This window comes from Struthio camelus, chromosome 1 (genome assembly GCF_040807025.1).
Source record: "Struthio camelus isolate bStrCam1 chromosome 1, bStrCam1.hap1, whole genome shotgun sequence".
NCBI classification, from domain to species: Eukaryota; Metazoa; Chordata; class Aves; order Struthioniformes; family Struthionidae; genus Struthio; species Struthio camelus.
Window position 1 is genome coordinate 190368351 of NC_090942.1, and position 25764 is coordinate 190394114.

The 25764-nt window shown below is 38.2% G+C and overlaps 2 protein-coding genes across 6 annotated transcripts in view; one reads left to right on the plus strand and one right to left on the minus strand.

The window, feature by feature from the left end:
* Positions 1–1443: 1443 nt before the first annotated feature.
* Positions 1444–25764, plus strand: part of LACC1 (laccase domain containing 1) — a 30573-nt gene continuing 6252 nt past the window's right edge. The window contains exons 1-6 of one of the 5 annotated variants that reach the window (XM_009680482.2): positions 1444–1662; positions 17236–17449; positions 20747–21342; positions 22606–22787; positions 23278–23443; positions 25483–25708. In XM_009680482.2, coding sequence (XP_009678777.2) covers positions 20775–21342; positions 22606–22787; positions 23278–23443; positions 25483–25708 — 1142 coding nt within the window. In that variant the 5' untranslated portion in view covers positions 1444–1662; positions 17236–17449; positions 20747–20774. Of the gene's footprint in view, positions 1663–16948; positions 17154–17235; positions 17450–19091; positions 19356–20746; positions 21343–22605; positions 22788–23277; positions 23444–25482; positions 25709–25764 lie in introns of those variants that run through there. The other 4 variants (XM_068929754.1, XM_009680483.2, XM_009680484.2 and 1 more) reach the window with 4 other exon arrangements.
* CCDC122 (coiled-coil domain containing 122) lies at positions 6024–15515 on the minus strand. The gene is made up of 5 exons (XM_068929756.1): positions 15298–15515; positions 14471–14603; positions 11932–12330; positions 10638–10754; positions 6024–6318 (listed from the first exon to the last, which is right to left on the minus strand). Exons 2-5 carry the CDS (start codon positions 14582–14584, stop codon positions 6169–6171), a joined length of 780 nt encoding a protein of 259 aa, XP_068785857.1. The 5' UTR covers positions 14585–14603; positions 15298–15515; the 3' UTR covers positions 6024–6168.

Consider the following 25764-nt stretch of genomic DNA (forward strand, 5'->3'; position numbering starts at 1 on the left):
CTCAGCACGATCTTTCATCCTGTATTTTTATAAACAAATTATAATTTAGAAATACTTAGCATGCTTCTGTGGAAACATTAACTATTCCCACAGTAAATCAGACCCACGCAAGTACTAAAGGTGCCTTTGACTATGTAAAAAGACATTTCACCACTAGAGGGAACTATTAGACTTTACTGTGGGTGGCAAAAGACGAAGCAACTACGGTTTAAACTGACAATGCTGGTTGCACTCAAGAAGTGTTTACAAATTTGTTGAAAACACTCTAAATGGTTTACTATGTTGATAAAATATGATGTGTAGGTGTATTTCAAAACACTGTAGCTTTTATGAGACATTCAGTCAATAAGTATTAGATACAAGCTGTGTGGTCATTTAAATAAAATGAGAGATGAAGACGACTGCTTGTCTTGGAGAGATTTAAAGAGGATTTTACCAAATTATGTAAAACCAGAATGGGTTAAATTAAAAGCATAGTATAAAATTACTTAGGCAATTTCCCGACAGGAGAAATTTTCCGTTCATCACAAATCACTGTCCTATACTCATTCCTGTAGTATCCCTTTGTCAGCCAGGAGTATATTAAGTGACATGATAAACCTGGCTCATCTATCTGTTATTTCCTTCTTTCCTCAGGATGGCAAATATGTAGTGGAATTATCTTTCTTTTGGGGGGGGGGAGGGCAGGATAGAGGCTTTGCTTATTTACTTTGCTTTGTCTTTAGAAGTTTTTTTTTCTTTGTTTTGTTGGATCTATACATGCTTCACACAAATGATAGAAAAAGCCAAGTGAAAGAATTGGGCTTGGTACTTTAACCAGGCTGCAAACTGTTTTTGCGACATCATCCATACTTCTGAGGCAGTTCATTGCACTGCCTTAACCCTGCCCCGGAAAAAAACTTTGCTTCCTGCAAAGGAGACAATTAAAAGAAAAATATTTCTGTGCTGCTTGGAACTCCTCACGAAGTCATTGCCTCAACATAACTCAAAGCTACGTGTTGTAGCTGCATTTTAGCAAATGATCAAATAACTACTTTGATAACTATATATTCTTGTATTTCAGAAAACTGAGTGAGAGTCTGGAAAGTCATTTTTGACATGCAGCTGTATGGCACACTATTGATGGATGGTGCAGCCAGTATTTCTTCTTCCTCTGAAATATCCTATATGAGCCACAGTAGGATACCATGCATTACTTACTGTCACAAAGTCACGAAAATGAATGGCACTCTGAAAGTGACTCATTTTTTCTGAGGACCAAAGTAACTAGCACTAGAGGCAAAGTAGCATAAAAGATAAAACTGGTGTCTATCTCCAACCTGTCTTCCCTCTTGGATTCTTTATTATAGAGTGTAGCCTAGACAAGAACAATGATGTCAGCAGATATTTCTGTACTTTCTGACAAATTTCTTCTATTTCAGCATTTCATGATGTTGCTGGGTCATGTGCAAGGGGTTTTACACGGGTAAAGTCCTTCCCCTTAGCACCCGTTTGTACATATTGCTGCATCATGTGACATGATCAAACTGCTGTATTGTTCCCCTGCTGAGTGTGGAGTTTCCTCTGCTATTTTCCTACTGATTTACGCCGTATCGTTGGAACCAGTCCAGAGTTTTCTGTGCCACAATGTCTTGCTAAGCTGTGGGTAGGGCTCACTGGCTGGTAAGTCTTCCCACGTTCTTATTAAAACCTCTGTTACTGCTTGCTGTATGTTTTGCTGTTCAGAGCGGGTAGTTCCTCCTCCTCCCCTTGCCTATGAGTGCTGGAGCCACAAGTTCCTGTCTTACCCCCACACCCATCCGCAGAAGTGATTGATATGGGTTTGGCAGCATGCTTCTGTACTGGGAGTTGGAAAAAGCCTCAGGTAAAGAACACAAAGCACGTTCACTGAGTTATTCCCCTAAAATCATAAACCATTTCACTACTGTCTGCGTTTGCTTGCTATGGGAAAAAATGCCCTGAGATGAACCTACTACTGTTCAACATTGTACCAAGAAAAATGGGCCTCAGCAGGTTGCCAGGATTTGCTAGAATTACATGTTTTATAAAAAGTTGAAAGCATTTCCTTCTTCACATCCTTTGCAGAATGTTAATAGTTTAAGAAGGCAGTAATTTATATTTCCTTGTTTCAGATGAGTTTTTTTCCAGATGAGCATTTTCCTGATGAACTGGAATTCACTACTAAAATGCTTATGCTTTTCTTACATTTATTATCTGTTAAATATTAAAATTCTAAGTTTGCAGTGCTGCAAATTACTGCATGTGAGAAAAGATGTAAATATTGTGTGGTACAGAGTTATGTTTAATAAGAACTGTGCAAAATGGATTTCATCCTGTAAAATCAGGCTTAGCACACTAAACAACCAAATGGAAATTTCAGCTGTACTCAGTGACTGCACTTCTGCAATTTTAGCAGGGACCGAGAACAGTCAGAGCTTCACATATGAAGAACGAAATCAACTTAGGTGTCAAGACACTTGAATTAAACAGAAACATAGTATGTGTATGCAGGATGAGAGCCTGTAACTGTGGCATTTAGCTAGGGCAGTAATGTGTGATGCCAGTAACAATTAGTCCATCTCCTATAATAAACTATTTCAGAGATGAAACAGACTTTTTGGAAGATGGTGTACTTTGTACTGCACAACATTTGTATTAAAGAGCCCATATTCTACACGGTCAGTATAGTATAAGTAAAATGGATTAAGAGCTGGCTATCACATTTCTACAGAAAATTGTTAAAGCTCCAGCGTGTAATGGGGATATTCGTAGTAGGACTCCACAGGGATTGGTGTCAAGACCAACAGTTACTTTTATTTGATATGGAATTAAAGATAAACTCAGTTCCAGTATAATTTGTTAATAACACTAAAAGGAGGGCAGAACAAGTTGCACATAGCACAAACACACTCACTGACATGAAACACTTGAACATATATCTACCTTTTGTGGCAGGAAAGCTGAGGTGTGCTTGAACTTTAAAGCTCACATCATTCGTATGAAGGATGTGGTTAAAGCATGCAGCAGCTCTAGCCTGCACGGCTGAGTTTCTTTTTTGGGAAAACCAGGACATGAGTTGGAGGGAATCACAAGTACCCAGGGCTCTTCTTGACAGAGAATTCAGCTATAAGGAGAAGTAGGGGAATCCTATGTAGTTACCAGAGCATTTTAGATGCAATTTATATAAGCTTAGTCTATTTAAATACATATATTGAAAAAGCAAGCTCTACACTGAGCTAGAAGAACATGCAATATATCGAAGAAAGGGTAGCACACCTTTAACAGCCAAAATCCATTCAAAGGGGTCAAAGGCCACAGTAGACAAGATTATGAGCTCTCCTGGAAAACACAGAGCAAACATGAATATTATAATCCTCCGACCTTAGATGACAGGAAAGTCTGCGTAGGAGAAGGAATGATTTTTCCTCCAAAGGTAGCACAAATGGGAGTATTACCTATAGTTGTTGCATTCACCTTTGTTAAATGATATTAAACAATCTATGAAGATATACAAAAAAAAAATTACAAGTAATTTCAGACGCTGAACCCTACTGAAATTTATAAAGGAGAACAGAGAAAATTTAGACATAAAGTATTTGCTTGATATGAGCGAATTGTGTTGTAGGTATACACGGAAAGTGCCCTGTAACACAGAAAGAACTTCCTCATTGGTTAAAAGGAAAAATGGAGATGTGATATTTTTGTTAAATTAGCCTGAATTGTTTCTATAATTGTTTTCAGCCGGTAATAAAACGCAAGGTTAAACTGTGATATTATAAACATGTTAATATGAGAGTAAGTGTCAAACTAAATTTGGTCAAAGTAATTTGTATAGCTCATAAAAAATATATCCTAGGGCACTGGTTGTTCTGGTTCAGAAATAATTAGGAACTAAATAAAAAATAAGACAAAATAAGTTATAAAAAGCACATTTAAGGGCAATTAATCTTAAAACCCTGGGTGATATTTTTGGATGTTGCATCACTGCTTTTCTGAAGATACATTAGTCTAAAACCCTTCTTTTGATTTTGGCAGTAAGAAATGTTAAGCTTCTCGCTTGCTCTTTGTTGCTGTAACCCTGTGACCTTCTCTCATCACTTTATTGTGACTGCTGAGAAAGTAACCTTTCAGAAATGATAAATATCAACTAAACTCCATTTAATCGCACTCTGACCTCATAGTCAATAAATTTGGAAGGCTTGATCTATTTAATTTAGCAAAAACACAGAGGCAGTATTTGATAACAGAGTGTAAGTATTTTTTATGAAGAGAAAGTATCTGATGCAAACTACAGTCATTTCACTGGATGACTGAATAAATTCAAATTAGGAATTAGGCAAAACAAAAGCAGAGCAGGTAGATCACTGAAACTACCAATAAAACAGTAAATTATCCAATTTTCCAAGTCTGGATCTCTTTCTAGAAGATATACCTGAATCAAATGGCAACTATTTTGCTGTACGTAGGAATAAACAGTTCAAATGTTAGGGCAATGTACTATGTACAAGATCACACTAAATGTTCTGATGGTGCTTTCTGAATTCATAGGCAATGAAAGGTAGGAGAGTTTAGGGATTAAGTTTAGGGATTAGTTTTAAGATGTCCTTGTCTTCTTTTAAATTAAATCCGTTTAGAAATGTTTTAACTCAGAAAATTATTCATATCACATTACTGTCACTATAGCATAGAGTATTGAATTTTTTATTTCTAAATTATCGTGTTAATAGAAGTAACCTGGTTAATAACACTGCAAAGGAAAATAACTAGGCCAAACAAACCTGGGAGTCTAAAACAGTTGAGAGCTCTTTCATGAGTCAGCATATTGCTTAAAATCACTTTATATTAAAGAAAATACATATTAAAGGACAATTTACATGCACTTGAATATATGAATGTCCTAACAAAAATAATAATAGTATTGCATTTTAAACTCTGACTTCCTAAACTAACAATATATAGGCAGCTCAACAGATACTGTAAGTTCAGTAGTAAATACTCAATTTACTAAAGTCTTCATTTTATATTCAGGTATAGAGATAAATTAAATTATGTAAGCAAGCCAGTACCTCAAATAAAATGCTAACTACTTTAATGGAACAAATGAATTTTACAGGTTACATTCAGCCAGCACTTTTACGTTAAGTGTAAGAATAAAGAAAGCACTTACATACAAAGCACATAACAATCAAAAATAAAACAAAGAAAAAGTCAACTGTTCACTAGTATTTTAATAATAATTTTTAATAGGTGGTCACCCATGTTAATACTCGTCTTACCTAATATTAATTACCTGACATTAAATGGTTAGTACAAGTTACTTAAGATACTCTACCCAATCAGGTCCTCTATAATCCGCCATCTATATACAATGCATTTCTATTATTTGATGGTGCATTGTTCCATTTTAAAACAGGTGTCTGGATGCAGTACGGTCCTTACCTACTCACCCCTCTTTGTAACCTACTAGGAGAACATGCATTAGACCAGTTAAAGTCAGGTTATTTGAATGCTACATCTGAGTGTAATTGTTCCTAGGCCTTACAGCTAGAAAGGCAGTGTCCTCTTTGACCCCCATGTTGGGACACTCTTGCACATAAAGGGCAATTAAGCTGTAGTATCGGCTATATGAATTTCTCATATGGCAAAATACAGACTATCAATCAGACCTTTCAGAGTTACTTAGCAGGACACAGTAACAAGGAACATGGATAAAAGATCTGCAGTTTCTGTATCCCAAGAACGCAAATACGCACTGATATTGATCTCTCGGGAGCAAAAAGAATGTAGATCTCCCATTTTTGAAGATCTAATCAGATATAAAGGAACTCCTCAAATCTGATCTGGTTGACTTCAAATGAGCTTTTAGATAAATTTGGCCCAGACACTGAAAGCTCCTGGAAATGTTAATACATTCCCTCCTAAACAGCCTGTGGCTAAAGTAACAATAGGGAAAACTATTCTAAACCATGAAGGGCTGAGCACAGACTACAGTCAGGTTTGGGCCAAAAAACGGAGGGGAGAAAACCTTAAAAAAAATCCAAGAAGTCACCTAGCCTTGGCCCAACTACTGGACTACTTTACCATTTCTATTATTTCCAAAAGAAACCTTCTCTGTCTGGAAAGCACTACCTCATTTTATTTGTTAGGTTTTTCCTGTATGCTATTTTATCACTCCGCAACTCCAAGGCACTTTCTTAGTTCTGCTGCCTTTCTCTCCATCTGCTGAATGTTCCAGTGCCATTGCCTTTTATTTGAATGAAGTTTGTTCAATTGGCAATGCAAACGTTTTAGAATAGCATCGCATCTTTTATTCTGCACCTAATAAAATAGAATAAAGTACATTTTAAAACTGCTTCCAAGTAAATCAACGTTTACAGAGTGCGGTTTGCCTCATCTAACTCGTTTAAAGTGTAGATACTGACATTTGACCCAAACATCCATGTTCATTTTATAAGTACTGAAGAGACACGGACACATCCGTGAAGCAATTCCTCAGGCTTACTCTAGGTATCTGCTTTAGTATAATATGAATTATACCTCATTCTCCTCAACAAGGAAGCTTAAGCGACTACGTCAATGTGGGTATCTACTCTGTAAATGTCTAAAGTTTAATGAAGTGAATCCCATTCAAAGATTTGGAATCAGCACGTCACAGCTGTCACAACACTACTTTCTACACTAAAGATTTCAGGCTGCAGAGAAAGAGGTGACAAAGGCAGAAATTTTCATTCTTTGAAATGTGTGTTCAGGTATAGTTTAGAAGTGAGGAAAGCTAGATGGCTATAGAAGCAGCTCCACTGTTGTAACATATTTTTCTTAGCAAGGCAGTATTGAAACAATGCAGTACCTCAACACTGCATTATTTGGAGGAGAAAGCCTGCTAAAGACCCTTTGAAGATTTGCATTCTGAAGAGTAAAAACAAGAAATATTAATTATAATAAAAATGGATAATAGGTATTCACTTAGTGAAAATGTGGACTCACCTTAATTTGAATGGCATATGAGTGGTAGTATATAATTATTCTTCTGTCTGCTTGTTGAAACATTATTATGCCGTAATTATTGTACAAATGATGGCGTACAGCTGCATCAAAACCATAGCATTGCCAGAGACTTCCTATGAGTTTCGTTGCCTAAACTTAACATATAATCACGTAACTTCCTCACTAATGCTTTTATAAATTGCTCTGCCTTCTTTTATTGGCAATGAGTTGTCTTTATTCACGTTGCCTAGTTCTCTGCTATCACTGTACACAACTTTTCTAGTGATTCTGTCAAATTCACTCATCTGAATGAGTACTTGCAGAATCTGAACATCATTATGATGATTGTGCTATATGGCACTGAAACATCTACGATCAGTACCATCCACTCTTTTCAAGAATGTGCATCCTATCATTGCCGAGTAAAGACATGAATGAGGTGGTGGATGACCTAATTCTCATTGAATGAGACAGCTAAACAACAGAGAGGAAATCAGCAGCGGACTCCCTTGTTGATCTGGGGAAAATTATATAGCATGGAGCGAACACTAGTGAGTAAAATGTTGTGCAGGTCTGCAGGTTTGTTTGGTGCTGAAAGGAAAGTGAAAGAAATTGTGGAGGCTTTGGCTCAGGGAGCTGTAACAGCCAGTTGGGAAGCACAGGCCAATCCAGTAACATGGAAGGAGATGGTCCAAGCAGTAGAACATTTAATACTTCAAGTTTACATCCCTCTCCAGCACTGTTACTAGGGACTGTTCGGCACACCTGCTGAGGCAGAGTGCACTAGTATGTCTACTGGGCACAGGGAAGGAAGAACATTGCTCTTCTTACTGGGCCTTGTGTACATATAAACTAATCATTAGAAAAAAATGCCCTGGGAGTTGTGGAAACTTTACCTCTGGAGGTCTTTAAGAACAGGTTAGACAACATCTGTCAAGAATAATATAGGCATATGCTGAAGTGGAGAAAGGGTTGCAGCAGGGGACTAAACAGTCTTTTCAGCCTTCTCTTTCTTATTATTTTACATAACAATCCATTTTCTGTTATTTATGGATGTCTTGAATTAGTTTTTATGACTGATGTCTTGCTCCTACACAGGTAATCACCATGATCTATTGTTAATACTCCTATCCAATTCTGGGAATCCTGGCTCTGCTCTTTAAAAGATGGGTGGTGGTACTGCTGTTCAGGAAAGCAAGTCGGACAGGGTCTGTGAGCTACCTTACAAGTCCATGGGTACCCCTAACTCATCTCAGTTACGAATTATATGTATAGTTTTTGAATTAGCCTGCAATGTCAGATCACTGACTTCTCTTGGGGAAAAAAAAAAAAAAAAAAACTGAGGCACACATTTCCTTGCACACAGACATTTCATCAATAATTCCTTGATTTTCCAAAATTTAGCTGCTTTTGAAAGGCATTTCAAATCACATTCCTGCACAATGTGCTTAGTTAGGAAAACATTTTTAGGACACCTGAAATAATAGTGAGGCAAAAGGATAGCAACAGGGCTGTGAGAGTCAATTCTTTCTTTCTGAGCACCAGCCTAGCCATTAGCAGGGCTTCAGAAAGAATTCTGTAGACACTTAAGTGCTCTGGTATATAGGTGTGCCCTTGCTTCAGTGCTTAAAACCATTGCTGAATCAAGGCTCCAGATGTTCTACAGCAACAACAAACTCATTAATCAAATGTGATGATTAGCTTGTAGTGGGAGGCTCAGAACCCTGGGAACTCATATATTCTTGGCAAATTTATGACAGGAGACCAATTACTCTTAGTCCATGCAGTGCTAGAAGCTGAGAATCCATATGATATGTAGAAGTCACGTGAAAAGATCTGAGCCTTGGGGCAGGGGTCAGTTTGCAGATTAAGACACCTAGTTTTAGAGGTGTACACATGAGCTCCATGTTTAAGTTCCTATTTTAATCAACAGGGACCTAGTCAATACAGCCTATAAAGTCTAGAAAGACTAGATTATGCAGCTCACCCTACTGCAAACACCTACATTTGGCCAACTGAAGTGCTGTCTAGACTCTATCAATCAGCTGTACTAACTGCATCTCCATTGATTACAGCAGGAATTTGGCTGACTTGTGTAGCCACCTACATTCAAACAGCTACATTCAGGTGTCTGCAAACTGGAGCTGAATCCCACCTTTGCAGCTCAATGAAACTTCACCTGTGTCTCTAGTAAGATGATGAGGGAACTGGAGCATCTCTCCTATGAGGAAAGGCTGAGAAAGCTGGGACTGTTCAGCCTGGAGAAGAGAAGACTGAGAGGTGATCTGACCAGTGTGTATAAGTATCTGAAGGGAGGGTGTCGAGAGGATGGGGCCAGACTCTTCTCCGTGGTGCCCCAGTGACGGGACAAGAGGCAACGGGCAGAAACTGAAACACAGGAAGTTCCATCTAAACCTGAGAAAAAACTTCTTCACTGTGAGGGTGACAGAGCATTGGAACAGGTTGCCCAAAGAGGTAGTGGAGTGTCCTTCCCTGGAGATATTCAAAACGTGCCTGGATGCGATCAAGGGCAATGTGCTCTAGAGGTCCCTGCTTGAGCAGGGGGGTTGGACTAGATGATCTCCAGAGGTCCCTTCCAACCTCAACCATTCTGTGATTCTGTGTTTTGATTTTTAATTTTGCTTACTTCTGAGATACAAAGATCTTTCTTACAATCCAAGCAATCAAAAAAAAGTAAACCTTCACTTTATTTAAGTTGTTTCTGACAGAGCATTTTTTTAGCCTGTCTAATTTGACTTTGAATTTAGAGATCTTTCTTAGGAGGCTGTTGCTTTGATAACAAAATATTTTCTCAGATGCTGAAGAGCAGAACAGACCTATTTTAAAGTAGCTGTATTTTGCTCTTCATTTTAAGAATTCTCTCCTGTTCTCCATCACATGAAAAATGACTCTTTTTCTCCTTAAATTTTACAACGGACAACAGAGTTAACCTCAAATCAGTTAACCTTTATATCATCAGGCTTTGCTCATTAAATTTTGTGGCATTTATTTGAACTAACAAGATAGATGATGTGAAACTTCCAGGCTAAAAACTTTCTAGACATGTAAAGTATTTTAATAAGGAACAAAATATAAAATATAGTTCAATTATTTAAAATGAGAGGTTTTTAACTATTCATCGGACTTTTATCTTGGCAGAGAGGAGTTGCTGTGTTTTCCTTAATTTAATGTCAGCTCAAATTAGAGAGATTCATGCGAAGGCCATTTTCTTGGTGCAACTGATTCTCCCATTGATGAGTTATCGGGAACCATAAGACAAGTCATGAATAATCAAGACAGCAGTGAGATTTAAATTATTTCAAAAATATTACAGAAATAAAAATTGTTCATGCTGTTCTACTACCTACCATTCAGTGACCTCTTCCTGTTCAGGACATTGTTTCAAGAGATCACAACTAAACTCCTTAAAAGGTTTGATGAAAAGTATTCATAATGTCATTTTTTCTGATGATAGCAGTTAAGTCCTGAAGTTTAGAAAGACTTTAGCAACATGAAGAATTTGAGATTGCATGGTTACTATATATGCTTTAATACTGTATGGCTAGAAACCATGTAAGAAGTATTTCATAACTTCATCTGCACTATCTCCGTTCTATCCGAGAACGCAATTATATTTTATTCAAATGACTCACCTCAATCTCTTTCCTAAGCTTAGCATGTAATATTTTTTCTTCTTCCAGCAAATCTGTTTTTTTATTGATGAACTCTTTCACTTCTGTGATTTCCCTTTTTAAAAATGTAATTTCTTCCTGCAAATGTAAGTTAGGATATAGAAATCCACTCTTTAAATGATTGTACAATACTTTTATGCATCTCATTTAAAGAGTCACATTTTAATAGTCACTTCATTAATAAAAACGAGATAGAAGTATAGTAATACACAATTCAGTAATTTGACTTAAAAATAATTTTTGAATATTAAGCAAATCATAGGAATTTAGGTTCTTAAGAAGATATACTATTGATCTGAAACGTGCCAACAACTATAACTGTACAGGAATTTTAACTCATTTTGGAGTTTTTAATGTTGTTTACTTTCAATTTATTGCAAAATCAAGAAACACTCATTGTAAGATTTGAGATGAATCTTTTTCTCATATGGAATTATAACGCTAATGAGTCTTTATTTGTCAGTGTTTAGAGATCTATTTGTACAACCAAATTTTCATCAATTTACTTGAACAGAGTAACATCAGATCTTCAGTAGCGAAAGCTGCTTCAGAGCCTGAATTTGTCACTCCAGCTCAACTTCATACATGTGTTTGCTTAAATGTTGGTAAAGTTTTGCTGTGAAAACTTTCTACATGTTACAGTTGTTAAAAATTAAGTACAAATTAAGTACAAATCGCAGTGTTAGAAACTAGAATATCAAAATTCATATGTTTTCCCCTGTCCTCCTTTCCGTTGCCCTCTTAACGAAATCTACTTCCTGCTGGCAAACAGCTCAACTGCATTTAGTTATCTGACAAAACCAAACGAATACTGTGTTCTTCTGTGTATGATTACAATATTGTTACACTTTTCGTATAAGAACACAGTATTCATTCAGCTTTGTCAGATAACTAAATTATCTGAAAAATTCTGAAAAGTGTATATGTAAGTTCATCTAACAACCCACAGAATCCCACAAATTATTGGCAATGACACATTTTAATTTACAGCTCTGTAATATTTTCCAGAGCTGAGTTCATTATATCATGTAGGATGAACCTGACTTTCAGAATAATATGCAGATAAAAGTGGCTGATGGGTTTTTTTTAACCAAAGTCCTAATTTCTTCAGTTAATCTAGCATTGTAAACTAACCCATACTCCATATAGTCAGTCCATCATTAAGGTAAACATATTAGCCAAAGAAGCATGTTAGTTAAGCCATGCGAAAAGTATTTCACATAAAAGGAAAAGATTCAAAGAGGAAATACAGTACCTGTACTTGTTTAATAACAGATCCTTCCGGATTCTGGAGATCATGCATTAACTCTTCCTTCTTTGTCTTTAGCTCTTTAACAACAGCTTGCTTTTCTGCAAGTTCAATCATAACTGGCATTTTACTTTCCACTTCCCAGAAGAGATGTTTATGGGCCTTTATTTTTTCACGATATTCATTATTTCTTGCAAATGTCATCTCAAACTCTTCTTGTACTGTTTCTGCATCAAGTCTCAGCTTTATATTTTCAGAATACAGGGCTCTGACTTGTGCCTCCAGATTTTCACAATGATATTTTGTCATTTCTATGGCATCGTCTTGCTGATATATTTTCCTTTCTGTTGTCTTTGTTTCTAACAGAATAGACTCCATCTCTTTTTCAAGTTCCCTAAACTCAGCCTGTAAAATATTTCAGAATATTTTTATTTGAGGGGATATTATGTATCTAGTGAAACACTATAGTTTGTGTTTATTCATCTTCCTTTTCATTTGCTTAATGTGGTCTGAATGGAAGATGATTAAGACATCATGCAAGAATACTATCTTAGATATGTCCTTTTTGATATAAGGGATAAGTCTCAAATATGACATAAAGGATCCTTCAAAATACTTTTAACTTGCTCATATCCACAAGATATGGAGGCTGTGCTATACCACATCCACACCAGTCTTCTTAATCTTTGTTTAGAGCAGGGGTCTGCTTTAATTTAAATCATACTAAAAAATAGCTAACTGCACAAAGTGTACTTATAAACACACACACAAACAGATTGAATAGCATTCAGGTTGACTGAGCTTCAGTAGTCTTTTCTATTGCAAGTGAGATTAATCTCAGCTATTTTTAACCCTCTAAGAGTTAAGCATCTAGTCACCTATGCTTCCTCAGTCATCAGAAGCAGACACCTCCAGGTAGTGTTTCATCCCATCATAAGAGGTCTAGGATAGGAGAGCTGAAATGCCATCTCAAAAGTGCTTCTCTCTCTTTGTGAACTACAGAGGGAGCCTAGATGACAAATTTAGGCTTAACATCTGCCTTGCAGATGACATAAATTAGCTTTGATGAAACCCACCCTAAGTACCAGCCAACAGTAACACATTAAGTGAGATTAGTATCTGATTTATTTCAACCATTATATTTTCCCTGCTGGGAGCATTATGAGACTTATGAAGTTTCTTGTTGAATATCTTGAACAGAGTAAGACTTACATTAACCTTTAAGAATAAAAAGTATCCTTTATGCATAATGTTTAATTTTGAAACCTTGAGTTACAATTTTAGCAGAATTTGTATCAGTGCTCACCACCATCTGAGGACAGGTAAGCAAAATGTCTTAATAGCAAAGATCTCAAATTTTCAAAAGAAAATTGTTTCACATGCCTCCTGTGACATGTACATGTAGGAACAGACTTAAAGATGGAAAAGCAGTCCTGCATTCTGACTTTTATGTTCCTAACTGTTTAAGTTCACTGGTCTACTAACATTAATGTTTGTGTGAAATTTCCTAAGCTTTTTTTTTTTTTGAAAAAAGAAAGAAAACATGCAAGAGAGGAAGAAAGGAAATGAGCAACCTTAAGAGTCTAGGATTCTGAAGTTCTGTGGGTTTTTGAAAACAGAAACTGTTTAAATTGTTCAATTATAAATTAATTGCTGCAACATATCGTACTATGACATCTTAAATTTCTTTCAGAATGGTTCTTGAAAGGTGTGGCCAGTTAATTCATAGGGAATAAGGTATTTCACTGCTTCTTAAGAGAAATTATCTTTGTCCAAAATTTCAAACCTCAGTTATCTCAGATGCAGCATTATTTGGAAAAGTTACATCAAAAAAACAGTATCTCCCTTTCCATCTTCACATTTTTAAAAGTGCCTGAACGCTACTGTGGTTTTCCACCAACGTAAATGTATGTCTCCCAGTAGAAACTTGGTCTGAAACACTCAAAGAGTAATTGAAAGTTTAATAATGTTTGTAAGAGATTGTAATAGAAATGATTACATAGCCTTAAGGAAAACACATGTGACCAGTGTTCCCTAAACTATTAGAAAATAAAAACTATATTTAACGGCTGTTTAAGATGCATTCATTCCAAACCCATAGAGAAAAAAATGTTTTTCTCGTGAAAACAATGCTAAGAAAAACCAATATAATCTAGTGAAAACCTGCCAAATTTTGAACTCCATTTTTTTCCCATTCATTTCTTAGGAAATCATCATGAAAAATTCAAAGACTTCTAAGTTTGTCCCAAACATTTTAGAGGGTGCTATTTCAGTGAGATTTTTTTTTTTCAACATAAAAAATGAAAGCTTATGCTAAAGCCTGCTATAATAAAGTTTTAGATTTGGTGTAGACTTATGTATGATGATACACATACACAGTTTTGGCAAAGCTTAAATGCCACTCACAAAAAGAGAGTAGCTGCCTGAAATTTAAACGCAAACATCCATAAGAAACAATGTATGATAAGCATCTCTTGCTCATAAGAATAATTTGCAACACATTGATTAGATGAGGAAGTAAACTATTCTAAGGAAGGCTTATTACCTGCAACTGGAAAAGAACTATTTTGCTCTTTTCTATCTCTGACGATTGTGAATGCTGCTGCTCTGCAACTTGTTTTACAACTTCAATTAGTGATGGAGAATTTTGTTTGGCCATTTTACACAAAAGGGCAGAACTGTAAAAATATGGAAGTGAATTGTTTTATCATAGTTTAATTCCTTACTGTTAGCGACAGAGAGCAATATTAAGGACTTTTGTATGAGAGCCTGGATCAATACATAATTTCATTTGATTCACTTGTTATTGTCAAGAACAGATCACTAATGAATGGACACTTGAAGACAATGATTGACAATCAAAACTCTTTCTTGCAGTGTTTTTTAAAATAAAGTATTACAACACTCTCCTCGCTGCTCCACAGGACAGATCCTAAGTTTGTGAATACAGTCGTAGCTCTAAGAACATCTTCTTCCCTCAGCCCAAACACTTACAATACAATTGCTGCTGTCATGCTGTAACTGCCTGTTAACTATTCAACCATCTTCAATGTAAGATACAAAATAAATGAAAATTGTTCAAAAACTGATTGAAAACAACTCACAGAAAATAACTGAAAGTTGTCACATCAAAACCATCACAAATTGATGCTATTGTGGAGATCACCTAGTGGTTAGAAGTATTTAGTACTGTGTTTGTATCACTTCAAACAGAAGTTAATGACGAAATCTGTATTGTCACAGAAGGTGGCACTGCTTTCTCAGGAACACGTTCATGAGACTGATGCCTATCTTCAAGACCGATATAAAACTAACTGGCCCAGAAATGACCCACGAACTGTCTCTGAAAGGTGGTACTATTAGTCAGGAAACCTGATTCATCCTTTTGTGTTTAGGGCTGTCGCTCCTGCTGTCCTGCCATTCCTCATTTCTCCCCTCGACGCTGTTTTCCAAGCCCCCGGGGAGCAGCACCTTCCCCCCTGAGCAGGCAGGCCTGCCCGGCCCCAGACAAGGCCGCGTCGCTGCCAGTCTCTAGCTGCGCGGCGCAGCAGACGGAAGCAGCACGCTAAGCTCAGCTCCCTGTGGTGCACATCAAACACCCGCCAACGGTCGGGCAACCGCCGCCAACGGCCGCCCAGGGGGCGGGGCGGGGCGGAGGGCCGCCCTGGGAGGGAGGGGAGAGCGGCTGCTGCTCGCGGGCAGGCGGCGGGAGGGGAGGGGAGGCCGGCGGAGGGCCGGGCTGGGCCCGGCAGGAGCACGAGGAAGAGGAGGAGGAGAAAGGAGCCGTGTCAGGCGTGGGGGAGCGGCGGTTGTGCGGGGCCCGCGCCCGAAGCCGCCGTGTTTGCCCCGTCGTTGCCGCCAGTTCACCCTAGCTGCTGCTGTTGTTACAAAGAGCTGATAGTTTTTTCTCCCAGTAATTTTGTTAAGCTTTATTTGTGCTTTAAGTTCCTTGAGTTATCTAATTCATTGTATTGAACTCGATTTTCCGTGTGTCTTAATTTGCCTGTAATTGGTATGCACAGAAGTTCCACTGAATGCCCTTAGGTTGTGAGCAAGAAGAAACATGTCCCCAGCTGTCCTTCCTTAACTCCATGCCTTATTTTATGCTAACGGATTTCTGTCACCTCTGCTCTTACTCCTGTGAGCTCCGGGTTAAAGCGTTTTAAACCTTTTCACTTTTTACTCAAAAGCAAATCCACCCATCTCTTCTTTGAAACTGGATGACAAAAGCCGAATATAACCTTCCAGCTGGAGAAGCAATACCAGTTTGCCATTCTGTTCTCGGTAGTGTTTTCTACCCTGGATGTTTTCTGACCTCTTCCTTTGTCCTTTTCAGCACTCCGCACTGAAAATATCTCAGTAATTCTTTTTTTCTTAGTCTGGCTGAAGGAAACAAAACACTTATCCCTGCTAGTTTTTAATTCCATGGCCTATTTCAGCCATGTTTGACAGTGGGCCAAAAGCCTCATAAGGTAACTGCTTTCTGCACGTTTCATGAAAATTGGTGTGTGGGTGAAGGAAGGACAAGATACGCAGGCTGGTTCCCTTCGGGAGGGAAAGCTGGGACAGTTCAGCTCTCAACCCTTCTGTCTGGCAGCAGCTCCAGTCCAGCCCAGCACATGCTGGCTGCGGAAACAGGACAGGAAGTGACAAGGGACTGCTAAGGTGTATGATGGAGCTGGATCTGGGAGAAATACAGGTTTACTCCAGTATTAATCACCGTTGAGAAAATGTATTTATTATCATATGATTCCTGGACAAACTGATACAAATCCCTCGTTCCCCACCTTGTCCTTTTGACCATTGCATTGTCCTGTCAGAACATTCAAACTTTTTTTTATAGAGCTCTACAGAATACACTGACTCCAGTGCAGATAAAACAACAAGAAAAAAGTGTCCAGTTTTAGTGACATCTTTTGAAAATTACTTCACGTTTTCCTGCTCACAGGAGAAACTACCCTCCACATTTCTGGCCTGTGACCCTGCAGTCCAGCCTCTCATAAGCTCTCTGTCAGGGTTGGACCTTCTAAATAATACTTTTCCTTGATTGACTGCCAAATCCTTCACTGGAACATGGAGTTACCCTTCCGAAAAGGAAACTTTTTTTTGTCTGCACAAGTTTTTCCCATAGCTTATTTGTATTCATGTTCTTATTTCGGCTTGCCAAGAATTTCTGAATCTGTTTGAGGTTGTGCAAAGCTAATGCATTTGCACGTAGGATTACAACAGTAAGTTACATGGCAGGGTTAACATTGCTTCCGGGTTTAATGCTACCCAGGCACTTAATCATGTTGGTACCTTTCTGTACAGTTTGTTACTTCCTGTGTCTGGTGACCTCAACAAAGCAGGATCTCATCATGAAGAAGAAATACGGGTTCCCTCTCCAGTCTTACCTAGAGGCGGAATTTCCATCTTGTAGAAATCAACTGGAAGACTGACAGTGAGAATTAAGATATATAAAGCTGGTAATGTGTGTTTATTTCAGATGGTATATTTCCAGCGTGTAAAAGGATTGCCTACCTGTGTGAGTAAATACCTGCTTTTTAAACTTTATTTATGAAAACTGCGTGTACTTCAATGTTTTAATTGTAAGTGCTGATTTCTGTGTCCTCTACATTGCGTAAATAGCCTTAAATAGAGAGTCAGTGTTTTGTTTTAATCCAGTTTAAGAAGTTTTTATGCTTTTTTTCAGCTTTGCTGTTGTCACAATACACTATTTTGTTAAAAGCATACTCTCATCCCTGTTTGCTTGAACTGTTTTAATGGCCTGCTTTCTTTCTCTGGGCATCTCTCTCTAGCAATTGTCAAATATTTCTTACCTTTTTTTATTTTGTCAAAATTATCAGTTTTCTGACATTCTGTAAGAAAATAAAGTGACCAGTAGGATCCAAAGATGCAGAAATTGTTAGCGATCTTTTCTTATTCCATAGAGACCTTTCAGAATTAGATTTCAGGATTTTTTGAAAGTTATTTTTAGATTATTTTCTGTCCTGATCTGGCTCTTCTCTACCGTTTTGTTTTATTTCCTTCATTGCTTCTTTTCTGTATTCACTTTCTCCTTTTTACTCTTGTTCCTCTCCTCCTTGCACTTCCCGGCATTTATCCTTTTCTTTGATATTCTTTTATGGAAGTCAGCACCAGAGAATCTTTCTACTCTCCACGTTTTTGTACTGACAGCGTTTCAGAGAGTGGGTGAAGCAACTAATGGGAGGCCTTGGCTTCAGGGTTATGCAAGTATTTGCCCTGCCTTATGCACTTGTATGAGCAGCGCTTTAATAAATGCGCTTAATCTTTTCTGGTACAGTTACATACAGTGAAACTTTTCATGGAAAACGAGGTCGGTGGAGCTGAAGTTATTTAAAACCTGAATACTCATGAACGCATTTCATTCTAACATTGTTTTGCTTATCGAGTCTTGTTTTGAAAAGGGTTTAGTTTGGGGGACTGAGAAAGCAGTCATAAAATGTTCTTATAACCGTAAGCAAATGTACTTTTGAAACCACCGACCTTAGTGGAGCTAGATGATGCAAAACTGGAGGGATCTGGAGGGATATGTGAATCAACCCCATGTTTTGTGTGTACACCCTAATAATTGCCCCTTTGGATTTTTTGCAGTACACACGCAGCTTAGTAACAAAGTAGGCAGTTACCTCTCCCTCTGCAAACACTTTTCTTCCATCCTTTCTTTGGTGGTATTTTTCTGGGGAAGCAGGAGGACAGCAATCAACTCTATTTACCTTCTTCTATTGACATATCTGAAGTGGAGCAATAATCTGTTTTTACACTACACCTCTCTGTTGTACTTTGTTGGGGTTATTAGCTGTACTTACGTTGGGATCTTCTCATTGAATTACAAGCCTCCCACAGAGATAATCAGGGTAAAGAAGGAAATCTCCTGATTTCCCAAGTCATAGTCTTTGACATCAGTCCATTTCAACACTGTTTGCTTAGCAAGCTGTTTTTTCTTCTTTTTTTTTTACATCAGTTACAGGTAAATAATACTCTGAGCAAGATCAGGAGTTATAAATCCCTTGATAGCTGCTTTTATCTGCTGTCACATTTTGATACTTTCGGTTCAGCCGTTTTGATAAATTAATCTTTGTAAGTAAGTATTCAACTCACATATAGGAAAGCATCATTTTGAGTCAGGATTATTTTTCTTCCAGTCTAGGGGAAAGAACAATGGAGAAAGCAAAGAATATTTTCTATGAAACCTACCCTGAACAGAGAATCCATTAAAACTAGAAAGGTCTTCAACCTCTCATTTGAATCTCTTGAAATCCATTGTCAGCCATAAAATGCCAAGGAGGACACCACGTCCACCACAGTGGACTCAAGTACAAAGTGTTTCTGCAGGGTAGTGAAATATTGTGAAGCCAGAGCGTGTTGTTACAAGAGAATGGGGAGTTGTGACAGGAGAATAGTGCCAGGTATTGTATGATGTGGTTAGCCCTGGTAGCAGAGCGCTGATTTCAAGGACTTAAAGACTCTCCAGTCTTTTAGTAATAATACATTTGTATTAATAATTAACACCTTTGTTCCTGTAAAGCTATTAATTTGTGTTCAGACACAATTTGTTACTGTGCCAAAAAAAATTGTGATGTTAATGAACACTCTACATGATTGTGGAGTCTTAACACTGATGACAAAGCTGCATCATGCTCCTCCCAGATCAGGCACAGTACTTGGTCATGAAACCTTAATAGCCACCTGTTCAAGCTTCCTAAGAGAAAAGGGAACTGGTGCCTTGTTGCAGACCTCTGCAGGAGTCTTGCGCTGGAAGCAAAGGAAAACTTATCAAAGATAGAAAAAAGAAAATAAGATGCTTCTAAGAGGATATATAAAATAAGGTCCCAGAACAAAAGAAAGAGGAAGAGATGGATAGATAGGTTTCCACAGATAGGCGACATAGCAGGGCTTGGATCAACAAAGTTCACCAAAAGAAAAAAAAACAAAACTGGAAGTACACCATGGATCACCAGACAAGCGATGAAGTGTAGGATGATTTTAGATATTCTTAATGAGTCTTAATTTCAGAGCAAAGAATGCCACTAGCCTAGTGAGGAAACTGAGGCAGGAAGTTGTGCAGAGTATATATGATTTACTTCTGTGTATTTCTTGTGTTACTAAGTAAAGTTTCAGTATCCTGTGCTGAGTTCCTGCCTGTGTGTTTGTCGCCATGCCTGTGTTTGCAGATGAAAGAACTATGCTATCATGTGTCTCTGAAGGTAGAAGTTAGAAATCAGGAAGTCAAGACTTTTGATAGGAATATAGGAGAAGTGTGAAAAGTCTTGTGAAGGCCAGTAGGAAATGTGTTTTCACAGCCTAGTACCCACATGGCCAGAAGGGGTAGATAAGCTCTACCCCAGTGATAAATGTGTAAATCCGCCCCCGCCACACACACACCAAATCATTATGGAAACTGCCCCAGTCCCAGCAAGCTGAGAGCATGAAAACCTCCAGCTCTGGTTCCTCTCACAGGACCTGGAGAGTGCTCAGCATCGGAGGTCAAGACAATCCATTATGTTAATGTAGGTTAATTGTGTCTATAAATCTAGTATTATAGACTAACCTTTATTGTCCCTGACCTGGAAGAAAATTGAGGTGGGTGAGGTAGCAGACAAATTTAAATAAATACAGAATAATTCCCATTTCACACAGTTTTCTTCTGCTGCAACACTGTATGCGATGGGGGAAATACGAAGACTTTTTATTACGGTGTCACCTTCTCTAAACATTATCACTAAATGTGTCCCCTTAATAAAATAATGCTACGTGTTTGAACTAATTATGCCCTCTTGTCTTTTTGTTTATTTGGTAGTTTTAGAAATCTTTCAGTTGCCTGGAATATGGTGGAAGCAGTATTGATTGATCTGTTTGGCCTGCCAGTGAACTTGCAGAACAGCATCCAAGATTTACTGTGTAACATGCTGGGAACTACTGAAGAACGCTCTTCCGTCAGTGCTCCACTGGTCTATGTCATGTGCTGCCAGACACAGTGGAGTGAAAGGAATGATGAGCAAGAGTCCTTGCTTGCAGCTCTGAGAGATTTTCAGAGTCTGAAGAAAAGACTGGAGGTAGTATGTGCTCTGACGACAGCTGCTGCTTTGTACACCATCAAAGAAAGACTGGATGAAAAAGACTTAAGTGTCATTAAAATTGTTATACCTGCCTTCAGGAGGCACTTAATGAAAGTATATATAGACCATCTCTTTACTGCAGTCTACCAGTTTGAATTTGAGGATTTACAGATGGCATCTGATTGTAATAACCTACTGATAGCTGAACCTCAGACTGAAGGGCAAACATATCCCACCCAGGAGGTGGAGCTTGTCACTAGTGAGATTCAAATGCATTTGGAAAGCCTGCCAAGCCTGAAAGGGGAGCTCACCATCCTCAGATCTTCCCTTATCCCAGGTAAAATGGAAAACAGCTTCTAACTATGCTTCAGCCAATGCATTTTATATAGACTGTTCCTCAGCATACTTAGTTTAAGGAAATCACAAAATTGCTCAAGATTTGGAAATCTCTTCAGGCAGCAAATAGTACTATATGATGTTGTAATATCATGATATGTCATGATACTTCCCCCCCTCTTTAAGAGGGGGAAGTATCAATGCAAGTGTAGTAAAAGACTGCAAGTGTAGTAAAAGACTCCCAGGTCTGTGCCAGGCCTGGGGTCACAGAGAGAGGAGGAAGAGGCCTATGCTTATTGGCAGCATTACTGGAGAAAGGCAAATCTCTTCCACTCTGTGTGGGGATTACAAACTGTGAAAGTTACCTTCATCTTCCTTAAAAGCAAGGCAGGATTTCTTCTGTCCTGTGACCTCATGCATGCCTTAAGGTTAATCAGATCAGTATCTCAGTGTCCTTGCCATGGTGTGACGCAGCGTACTGCAGTATGTTTCACGTGCAGTGTGGTTACAGCATCTCCTGATCCAGAAGAAAGCTGAAACGTTTGCCCCTACAAATATTTGGAACTATTTCTCCCTAAAAATGTATCTGAAATCATCCAAAACCTGAAGGGAACACAGGTGACTTAAAGCCTTCAGTCTCTCTTTCCCATTGGGCTTCAAGTTCTTGATTGTGACTTTAAAACAATCACACTACATGAAAGATATGGCAAATCTCCAATCTGATTATATCACTAAGCTCCTCAGCTATTAAGACAGCAAATGCCAGTTCTGGGGCTATCTGTATTTGACTTTGCCATGCAGAAAAAATCATTTATATCTAAAAACACTCGTTCCCTTTGGGTGCATGAGGCCATGATAAGGGGTCTGCACTGTAAAAATAGAGGATTTTTCAATTAAATTAGTAGTTCTCAATGTTTTGAATGTCCTTTTGAAAGGTGTGTGAGATTCTGTAGGAAATCTTAAGGGTGATACATTTTCATTTGTCAAAAAACCTTGGGAGATGCCACCTTAGAGTATTGCTTTAAAATCAAATCTCATTTTCTTCAGTGAATTACCTCTTCTCTGGATTTTGCACATTTTCTTACTTTTAGCAGAGCAAGAAGGAAGCTTAGCACCGTTGCGTTTAAATGTTACAATTAACTAAGAGGTCAAGTAATTCTCAACTTTCTTGGCTGATTCCAGTTCTTTTCAGCATAAAACCATGTACAATCTGGATTTATCTTGTCTTGAAAGCAGTTGTTTGTTGTTTTCTTTGTTTTGCTAGATGATATCTTCCTACATGGATTCACCACAAGGACAGGTGGGATCTCCTACATACCAACTCTAAGCTCCTGCAATCTCTTCAGCAGTTCCAAGCGGAGGGACCCACAAGCTGTGGTTAAAGAAAACCTCCGGAGGCTAGCTAGTACTGCAGGATTTAACCCCGAGACGTTTCACAGGGTCAAGGTATCTTATCTAACAATGAATTTATGTAAACTGATCAGATCTTCCTTCATGTATCACTAGTTAAAACTGTGGGAATTATTCTTATCTTTCTCAGCAAGAACTTGTGAGAAGTAGGACAATAAAAACATTCATTCTGGCAGTTTATCTCTGGGAATAGCCCTCAAAACTATCAGCCATTTGGCACTCTGTGGAGAAGGAGCACTGTTTCTTATCCCAAGTATATTCTAACAGATCAGTCATTTAGCTTACCACAGAGTAGAATAATCAGATAAATGATCAGAGCAGTTTCTCCTAAAAGAAAAAAAATAGTTTTTCTTCAATGACTTTCTATTGATACATTTGCATAGCGTTTGAACAAGGGAGTGCCTGATTTGCGTGCATAGCAGTTAGTGCCAAGGAGAATGTTTCAGGCAAAGAAGGTTCTTGCGTTAATCGGAACTTGAATTTTTGCTGCCTTATCACTATGCATATTCTATTTTTGTCTTGACAGATTGATCATGGTAATGCTGTGTATATTATGGGAAAGACAGAGCCTGACAGCTATGATGGAATAGTTACGAATCAGAAAGGTGTTACAATAGCGGCTCCAGGGGCTGATTGCATACCTGTGCTGTTTGCTGATCCTGTCAGAAAAGCCTGTGGTGCTGCTCACTCTGGTAAGGAATTTTAAATCACAGATACCAAAATGACCAGAAGACCCCTGGAAAGAGAGCTTTGGACTGGGATTTATAAATTAGCAGCTGAAGATGCGCTGAATGAGAACAAATAAATCAAAGATCACATAACAGTTTAGTTCCTGACTTGTTAACGTTGTATCCTGCCCAAAAAGGACCAGTCTTGAGAATAATTTGTTTCTAGAGCTATGAAATTTGTTGATTTTACTATTTCTTTTCTTTGGTCTGGTTGCTGAAACCAAACTAAATTTTTTGTGCCTCTCCAAACTTCTTATGTAAAAGAATGCCTATAAAGCCAGTGCCCCCAACAGCCATTTTGAATCAGAAATACTTGTGTGACACAAACCAAGTGAGAATAAAACTGAAGCAGATCAGGTGATACGTTCCACTTCTTTACAAGATGTCCCAACTGTTAGGCTAGAATACCTATGTGGGGAGATTGTCCCGTCGGAGCTCTTTCACTTTATAAAAAAGAGCTGTGTTTGTGAGGTCAAGGTGAATGAATGGCTGAGAGTTTCTCCTTGGCTTCAATGCTAGTACACCCCTTTATATGGTGGGAGGCTTCACCTCTACCTTGACCTTGTGAATATCACCTAATTCATATAATTCTTCATGCGTTCCAAAAATTAACCATAACCAACTCAAATTTGTGAATCATCATACCATGATCAGAACTTTGATTTTCTGTCAATAAAATTGTTGCTTCCACCCCCACCCCTAAGAGTTTACTGAGCCTTGTCTACAATACAGTTTAGGTATCATTGGATGCCTTTGAAATGCAGACTCCTGACAACTTTCAGCAAGGCATTCTGTGGATGAGTTGTTCTGTTTTTCTTATATGATCATGAGAGGCTTTAGTCATATTACACAGGAGCTTCATAAACTTGTCTATCCTTAGGAGATCCTTATGTGGACCATAGCAAGCTTAGGTTAAAAATGGTGGGAGGAATGATAACTCTACCTCAACTGACTGGGAGAGAGGGGAGTGTTGTAGTTTTAATGGGGAGAAGGGACAGATGGATTTTTTCTGCTCCTGAAAGTTTTAAGAGATTGAAGTTTTACAGTGAAAGTGTTTAAACCTCATTATAGGTAAATACTTCAATCTGTAGCTATTATTTTCTGTGCTGCCTTTCACTTACTTAGTTCTGCCTTCCCTGACCCACGACACTGCTCCTCCAAACCATACTGCTGCCTTCTCCATCCCTACCGTCTGTACCCAGAGTGAACTCCCACCTTCCGTTCCCCAATTTCTGGGCCTCATTCCCACATCACAATCCTTGCCAAATTTCCAATTATCTTACAGTTTTCCTTTCCTAAATCCTTTCTTTCCTGTCCAACTTGACCTCAGTTCATGTCTGACTTGTGCACATGTTGCTATGTATACAAATAAAGACGATTATGTACAGGGACATCTCCGTCTTTGGATGTGGAAAAGTAGAGGAAATGTAAACTAGCATATCCTATCCTTTGGTGTGAGGCTCTCCCTGTGCAATGCAAAGAATTCCTGTGACTCAAACTAAGATATGAGAACTCAAAGCTGAGCTTTCTTCTATCTATTCCAAACAATGCCAAAGTGCAAAGGCAGTTTACATTTCCTGTGATTAAACATTGCAAAGCTAGAGGCTGGAACTGCCTTATAACAAACACATACCAATAACGCAAACACATTTTCATCCTTTTATAAAAATATGTTTTTAATTGGAACATATTTCTATTATGCCATATTCCCATTGATTTGTTCTAGGCCAGGACAAGCAATAAGGTGTGTTGTAGTTGCCAAAACCAGGACACTGGGAGGAAGGAATTCTGGAATCCTCATCCAAACTCTTGTCTTTAGTTTCCAGCTCTGCAAAACAGTAATATCACTAAACTGTCAGCCATTAATTAAAAAAAACCCAACTAATTACTTGTGCTGTGTCTCTGCGTTCGTGTCCTTAGTAATGATATATGTTTTAGCTACTGTAAAGTTAAAGAGAAAATTTTTACAATCTATTTAACTGTTAACCTCTCATTTCTCTCAGGATGGAAAGGCACTTTGTTAGGAGTTTCTATGGCCACAGTGAATGCTATGGTATCTGAATACAACTGTAATGTGAAAGATATCCTTGTGGTGCTGGGCCCGTCTGTAGGACCTTGCTGCTATAAACTTCCTCATGAATCAGCTAAAGAGTTTCACAGAATTGATCCAAAGTGCGTGAGACTATTTGACTCTGCAAGTCCTTATATTGATCTTAGAAGAGCAACACGGTAAGTCTGCATTTCTGTAACAACGCTTTTTTTGTGCTGAGTGGACTAGAGATGAA

Bases quoted from the DNA above. Each gene is read 5' to 3' on its own strand.
- CCDC122 (XM_068929756.1), bottom strand. From the start codon at position 14,584: ATGGCCAAACAAAATTCTCCATCACTAATTGAAGTTGTAAAACAAGTT. The intron at 10,755-11,931 runs GTACTGTATTTC...TTACATTTGCAG, and splicing joins CTGTTATTAAACAAGTACAG to GAAGAAATTACATTTTTAAA. The intron at 6,319-10,637 runs GTGAGTCATTTG...CTATTTTATTAG, and splicing joins AGCTTAGGAAAGAGATTGAG to GTGCAGAATAAAAGATGCGA.